This window comes from Cebus imitator, unplaced genomic scaffold, assembly GCF_001604975.1.
Source record: "Cebus imitator isolate Cc_AM_T3 unplaced genomic scaffold, Cebus_imitator-1.0 Scaffold79, whole genome shotgun sequence".
In the NCBI taxonomy this organism is placed as follows: domain Eukaryota; kingdom Metazoa; phylum Chordata; class Mammalia; order Primates; family Cebidae; genus Cebus; species Cebus imitator.
Window position 1 is genome coordinate 5,881,122 of NW_016107394.1, and position 7,787 is coordinate 5,888,908.

At 44.2% G+C, this 7,787-nt stretch overlaps 1 protein-coding gene across 4 annotated transcripts in view; it reads left to right on the forward strand.

The window, feature by feature from the left end:
• UVRAG (UV radiation resistance associated) overlaps positions 1-7,453 on the forward strand; it is a 309,856-nt gene extending 302,403 nt beyond the window's left edge. Inside the window, exons 15-16 of one of the 4 annotated variants that reach the window (XM_037740137.1) lie at positions 3,916-4,627; positions 5,879-7,453. In XM_037740137.1, coding sequence (XP_037596065.1) covers positions 3,916-4,618 — 703 coding nt within the window. In that variant the 3' untranslated portion in view covers positions 4,619-4,627; positions 5,879-7,453. Of the gene's footprint in view, positions 1-3,915 lie in introns of all 4 variants that reach the window. The other 3 variants (XM_017533023.2, XM_037740138.1, XM_017533025.2) reach the window with 3 other exon arrangements.
• Positions 7,454-7,787: the final 334 nt, after the last annotated feature.

The following is a 7,787-nucleotide window of genomic DNA, read 5'->3' on the forward strand; positions in this document are numbered from 1 at the left end:
GGCCTCCAAAAGTGGCAGGATCACAGGTGTGAGCCACTACACCTGGCCATAGGGTTTCTTTAAAAATTAAACACACGTATATAAAATCAAAGTCCAAAAGGCACATACCTGAAATTAATGGCAGTTATTTCATGTGTAATTAACTGGTGAGTTTTAGTTAATATATTTTTAGTTTTCCTATGAGTATAAACTTATAATAAGTAAAAATACATGTGTATTTAATGTAATCATTTAATACTTCAACTGTTTGTAGCTCGACTGTCTTAAAAACCTGGAATGTAGCTTAAAAATCCTGGAAGTAATTAAAAAAATCAATTCTAAACAGCCAAAATTAATGTTACCAAACTCATATAATAAATAAAGCATATTATGTCCGGGGAAGCTCCTGGCCCGCCACTCAAATCCTGTTTACTCGTACTTTGCACACAATTTTTAGGACATGCCCTTTACAGGAACACAGCAAACTAGCAGCAGAACATTAAGAAAAGGGTAGAGCAGTCACTGCTGGCAGGGGCAGTGACATACCTGCCCCCACCGCCAGGGGGCGGGGACCTGAAGAACTTGTGCCAGACTTACCTACAGAACAGACGCCACTGAACATCCTGTAGTCCCCTTACTGTGTCATTGCCCAGTAATACATGTTCTTATCAGTGGCCCAGAGGCATCGAGAAAATGCCTTTTCTTGTTCAACTTTTTTTAAGATTGCAAGAAAAGCTGTAATTAAAATGTGTGAAAGGTTTAATCTCATATAACTAAAAATGGAGGAAAAAATGTGGTGATAAAAAGGCAAATCTTAGATATGTAGACTTCTTTATTATCTATCCAAAAATAACTAATTTCCTTGCCATTCTTAAGAGAGAACATTTTGGCTGGGACCTGTGGCTCACACCTGTAATCTCAATACTTTGGGAGGCCAAGGCAAGAGGATCACTTGAGCCCAGGAGTTTGAGACCACTGTGGGCAAGATGATGAGACCCTGTCTCTAAAAAATATAAAAAATAAAAATTAGCTGGGCATGGTGGCACACACCTGTAGTCCCAGTTACTTGGGAGATGAGGTGGGAGAATCCCTTGAGGCCAGGAGTTAGGTTGCAGTGAGCTGTGATCACACCAGTGCACTCTAGCCTAGTGACAGAGTAAGACTTTGTCATCAAGAAAAATAATAAAATTAAAAAATAAAAAGAGAATCTTTTACTGGTACTTGGATTTTCCAGTTTGAATCTGATACTACCATTACCTGAGTTTTCATACAAATCCAAGGGAACTGGAGAAGAATGGAATGCCACAAAATCAGGATATCGGAAAGTACCAGAGTTCCTACCTCTCAAAGCCATGGAATCCATCCATGAAAGCAGGAAAAACGTACCGTCTTAGAGCTTGTGGGCAAATGAGAAGGCATTTGGCTTGATGTGTTCTATGTCTTTGGCACTTAGCAAATGTTAGTTGAATTTGAATGTTGTGTTCCCATGTGGGACACAATAAATAGCAGGAGCTCTGGAGTCAGACGGAATCTAGTTCAGATGTGGTTCTTCAGCCTTGAACAAACCACATGACCCACCGCCTGCCTGTCTTCCTCACAGGACACTCAGGGGCTCTGTGTGGGCAGCACATCTTCCACTGGGCCCCGAACATTATTGACGCTCAGGAAAATGGTCATTCCCTTCCCATTGTAGTTGGCGAGGTGGGGCAAAGTGGTGGCAGGGTTGTCACACCTCTTACTTTTCTGTTGTACAAAGTTGAGAACTTTTAGAGGGTCTCAAAATCAGTGAGGGCAACAAACACCCCTGTTCCTCTTGTGTAGCGCTGCTGGGTGTGCCCAAGTCCTGTTTTTTATGCCCTGCCTTTTATCAGCCCCCTGGGAGCCCCGCAGAGCAGCAGAGCAGGATGCCTGGAGGTCGGGGAGGGGTAGGAGGATGGCAGCACAGGGCACAGCATGAGGGGTTAAGCCCCTGGCTCTAGTCACACACCAACAACATCACCTTCAGTGTTCCAGCCTGCTTCACCTGGTGCGTCCTCCCATCGTGGGCTGGGCTGGCAAATGAAAGCTTGGCTCGTCTGCACAGAATAGCCGGTCTGCAGACTGTCAGAGGGAGCTGCTAGTGTTCTCTTTTGGTGTGAGTCCCCAGTCAACCTGCAGGATCATTCAGCGAGGGACACAGTCAGCAAGTGGTAGAGTAGGAACAACAAGGTTTGCAGAAATGTGGAGCTTACCCGGCTATCGTGAGTTCTCACAACATGTTAACTGTAAACTTCGATCGAGGCCAGCAGATTTTGTTCTGTTTTTTTCTTGAGAACTAAAAAGGATAATTTACTGATCTACTTGCCTAGCTCTGTATGCACCCCAGTGACCACCCCTAATTATGAAATCTCTCCTGGCACCAGTACTCACAGCCAGGTAGAGGAGTCTGACGGGCCCATGGATTAGAAGCCGTGTGGTTGCCCCTTCCCAAGAAGAACGCTTGCTTGGGTGTCTGGGATGGCAGGTCAGAGACAGTCTGAGAGGAGGGGGAGCAGGGAGTGGGGGCCAGGGCTTGTGGCTGCAGACATAAGTGGGAGAAACCCCGGCTCTCTTTTCTTTTTTCTTTTCTAGGGTACTTCTTGCTATTGTAATTTGAAAATGTATTATTTGAGTAATGAGGGATGTCTTTTTCCTGCAAGACTGGTAGCTCCTTGGAGGCAGGGCCTACTGGTCTTGCATCTCTCTCCCTACCCCAAGGCCAGGCACATATGGGTACAACTTGTTGGGTGTGTGTGGTTTCAAGTTCTGCCTCTGCCCCTGGCTGGTGGCTGCCCTCTGCAAGCAACTGAACTCCGTGCGTGTTTCCTCGTCTGAAGCACACAAGTCAGATGACCTGTGCGTGCCTCCCGCTGCCTCTGGACCAGTCTGTTCATAGTGCTGTATCGAAGCTGACTGATGTCATCCACATACGAGCATGTCTAGAGCTAGCATAGTGTGTAACATAGCCATCATTTCCAGGACGTAGATACTCTATTTCCATTAACTGATTATTATTTATTATTTCAGACTTAACTGTAGTAATACATAGCTGCCTTCTCTGAAAGACTAAGTGAAATGATGTATAGGAAATTACTTCAGAAATTATAAAGTTTGTATAACTGAACAATGATTATTATTGCTGGCCCGAAGATACCCTCCTGAGAAGAAACTCAGACCCAAAAGACCGCACTGCAGACCAAGTATTGTAAAGCATATGTGTGGCTATCCCCATAAGAGAATGTATTTCTCAAGTTAGTTTTTCATTTAAAAAAAAAAAAAGGAACCCCTCAAAAAATTTTTCTTTTTAAATTTTTAAAATGTAACTTTGACCCCCTCTCTCCAGGTTTTCTAATGCAAGGTAGTTATTAGCATTTGGGTGTCAGTAAGGTTGCTGATCATGAAATCATGAGGCACAGGGCTCAGTCTAGCCTTGTTGCTGCCTCACTGAGTTATCATGAGCAAGTCATGTAACTTCTCTGCCAGATGAGGATGACTGCTTTTCAAAGCTAAAATAAGAATCGAACTGAATACTAAAAACGAGAATAAGATTATGGAAAGCCCTTCAGAAACACGAAGTTGATTACATCCCTCACATGCTTTTCTTGCCAGATCCAGCCTGTCCAGTTACTTCACCTCTCCCCACAGGACACAGTTCTGTTCTCTGCCCCACCCTGGGCCCTCTTCTCTAAATATATTGCAGCGTGTCTGTTTCCTGCTGGAGGGAAGCTCCCAAAGTTGGACCCACATACCTCATGTTGTTTTTTGCATTCAGACACTGCAATAACTATTGTCTAAGATTGATTCTTATCTGTTTTTATTAGCTCAGACCTAAGTCTGCTGTTTCCTGTGTCTGGATCCAAAAGGCTTACACTGAGTTCTGAAGTAGGAAGTAACTTCTTGTTTTTGTTTCTCTTCTAGCGACAGACACCACACCTCCAGTGCAATCCCTGTTCCTAAGAGACAAAACTCCACATTTGCGGGTGTGGATGTAGGCTTCTCTGGGGGGATCCCTTCACCAGACAAAGGACATCGAAAACGGGCCAGCTCTGAGAATGAGAGACTCCAGTACAAAACCCCTCCTCCCAGTTACAACTCAGCATTAGCCCAGCCTGTGGCCACCGTCCCCTCCGTGGGAGAGACTGAGAGAAAGACAACGTCTCTGTCCTCCTCCTTGGATACCTCCTTGGACTTCTCCAAAGAAAACCAGAAAAAAGGAGTGGATCTAGTTGACAGCTTAATCGGAGGCCGTGTGAATGTGCACCCTAGCCAAGAACAAGGAGAAGCCCTCTCTGGGCATCCAGCCGCAGTCAATGGCACTCTCCTACCCAGAGAGCAGGCTGGGCCCGCCAGCATCCAGCTTCCAGGTGAGTTCCACCCAGTCTCAGAAGCTGAGCTCTGCTGTACTGTGGAGCAAGCAGAAGAAATCATTGGGCTGGAAGCCACAGGTTTCACCTCAGGAGATCAGCTGGAAGCATTTAACTGCATCCCAGTGGACAGTGCCGTGGCGGTAGAGTGTGATGAACAAGTTCTGGGAGAATTTGAAGAGTTCTCTCGGAGGATCTATGCACTGAACGAAAATGTATCCAGCTTCCGCCGGCCACGCAGGAGTTCCGATAAGTGAAGTGAGCAGGTAGGCGGCAGGACCAGGGCAGAGGCTCGCCTCAAATGAAGTTAAAGCTGCACTTAACTCTTTGTAATAATTATGACACAAAATGAATATTAATGGAGGATATTCCTCAGAAAAACAGATTTTGGAAATGAAGGAGGGACTCAGGATCATTGTGTATCAGTGGGCCAAAGTTAGATTTTGCTTTTGAGATTTGCTTTTTGGGCCTGATGATTATTTTAAGGCAAAAGTCACCCTCTAGTTGAAAGAGCTTACAGCTCGAGTTACCTTTTAGCTATTTGTCTGCTTTTCATTTGCCCTTCTATGTTATCTTCAGAGGGAAGATGATAATATATAAATAATATAATGAACTCACCCTTAGTTTCTCATAAGTATTTGCCCTCACCGTAGTTTATAAAACTTTGGGAAAATGGCATATTCAGAAATAGGTTTCCACCATTTACTGAAAGGTCTGTGGCCATCCGTGAGGTAGATGAAGAAGCTGCATAGTGGTCTCCTTACACCCAGGCCCATCTGTTCCCCCCCCACCCCCGGGTACCACCGTCCACCCTTAGACCCCACTGTTACCCCATCTTCTCAGTGGATGGGCCATGCATCCTGGAAACAGGACATCAGATTCACTGGTACTGTAACCCAGTGGCCATGATGCTCCGTCTCTTTTAACCAGCCGTGGCCTTCCCCTCCTCTGCCATACCCTTAGTTACCCTCAGATTAGATGAAAAACTTGCTTCGGATGGATCCCAAGGGACCCTCAAAAACCTCGAGGTTACTGCAGTCAAATGCCACCTCATCCACTGTAGGGGCCAAAGCTTTTATGTGTGCAGATGCTGTGGTCAAGAACTAGGCATGCTTTCTGGCAGCGCACTCACCAACAAAAATCCTTTATGTAAATCCCATGTTAATATATTAAATTTCAGTCCGAAGGTCGGCATTTACATGGTAAAATGTATGTAAAGAGTCAGGCTGCCTGGTAGGCAAACTGCAAGGCAGTTGGGATAGATGGATTAAGAGGCTAGACAAGACATAGATTACTATCGGTATATGTGCAATTTCATAAATATTAAATTATGTTTTGAAGTCCAGTGGTCATTCCTGCATTCAGATTTCATTTGCTGTTGCTTTATACGTTATTTACCCAAGGACATTGCCTCAGGGTTGCAAACTCTTTAAAGGAAAATTTATCCATATATCCATGTATTATATAGAAAAATAAAAATTGAATTTACTTCACCCAACCTGATTTTTTTTTCCCAGCTTTGAAATTCCTCCTGAACCTACGTCTCCATATGTCACATCATGACAGGACTAGCCTGAACAAAAGCCATGTCTGTATCTAGGTGGAGGCTGTTGACTTCGTTTCAGTTTACATATTGTATACAGCAACACAAACGCTTCCCAGGCATCCACTCCAGCAGCCGCGTTTGTCCTGCACAGCAGCTTCGTCACAGGCCGCATAGTCACTTTCACATTGTGCCCAGGCGTTCCTGGGCTTAAGTTTAATGTATAGCTACATTGTTGTTTTCCATGTAGAGAGCTCACAGGATTACTACACAGTAGATAAAGCGGAGAGCTTTACCTGGATCTGAAGAAGCCCATCGTATTCCACATGAAAGGTGGAGTAAGATGGAAGCTTCTTCACCTGGAGCAGGAGCTTCTCTGCTGTGGCCTGTCTGCCGCTCATTTTAGAGTCCGTGAGCATGGAGATAAACAGCATCGTGGATATGCCCGTGCTGCGGGGCCCTCCAGGAAAGGAACATTTACCAAAAAAAAAAAAAAAAAAAAGGTTTTGAAGGGCAGTGTTAGGATTGCAGAATGAAAGGTGAATCCCGTGGGACTTATGATTTCCCCAGATATGGGGTGGACTTTAAATGTCATGCCAAACCCAAAGTAGGTACATCCAGTTGCAGGGCGTCCCGCCTGGCTCTGGCACCACCAAGGAGTAGGACTCCTCATGATGACAGTGTCCATCTCAGGTCCACACAACCATGAGAGCCTGGAGCACTGGGCCCTACCCATCAGTCCCCCCACCGCTGTGTAGACCCCCGATTGATTCTGGGCTTCATGGCTTTTCACTGCACCGCAGGGAGCCCTGCACTTGAATGTCATCAGGCTGCTCAGAGCTGATTGCCAGGTGCCTACACATTTCTCTCGACCCACACAGCCTGGTGGTGATGCCTCCAAACACCGATTAGGTTTGGGTTTGTTTAGTTTGTGTTTGGGGTTTCCATTTGAACTTGTTTGATGTCTGCAGTTTCTGCCATGACCTGGGTAGAAACTATGGGATTACCCATCTCCTGGAATAACTGTTTGATGTTTTCCAAAGCTGTAGAGTTAGTTTAGTCTCTCTTTAAAGTGGCTGGGGCCAAAATATGAGATGAGTTATTATCTCCTACTAATCTTTTAAATTAGTTTTGTAAATCACTAAGAAAATTAAGTTTGCTCGGAAGATATGAGTTGAATTGGAAACTCATTACTATCTATTTCTGAACTGCTAAGAACCCTTCCAGTTTTCCTACAGCTGAGATGCTTTTAAACAGCCGACAAATGTTATCAAATGAATATTTGATCGTTTGTTTTTTTTCTCTTCACTTCCCCTTAACCACTTTAGAAATTCCAGAGATTTTTTTTCTCCTCAGAATATTAGTTTTGGAAGATTGTACCCAGCTATATATTTTTTAGCAGTTCTAATGGTGCCCATTTATCCTGACCTAACCAGTTAAATAATTTTTTAAACCACCACAAATAATAAATGGCATGTGAAACTGATCTGTTGGTAATTGGAAGAAAACTCAGCATCTGTATTTATACAATAAAATTGATTAGTATTTATTTTGAGAGTTAAAAGTGTATATTATTTCCCTCTACATTTGAGTCCTGTCTTCATTGTTTTGAATTTCATATTGAAGCTGGGTTAACCATGAAAGCCTTGTTCTTAAAGAGTCAGCCAGCATTTATTGAGCACACTTGCTCTCACGCACTCACACACACACTCTCTCCACATGTGTGTAAGGGACTGGGCTATAAACAAAGTTAATACGAAGATGAATAAACCTTGGCTTCTGCCACACTCTCTCGTGGGATGCACAGGCATATTAGCTATTAATGATAATTCAGTGTGCTAAATTCTGTGATGGAGAGATGTATGTATTCTGTGGAATGCAGA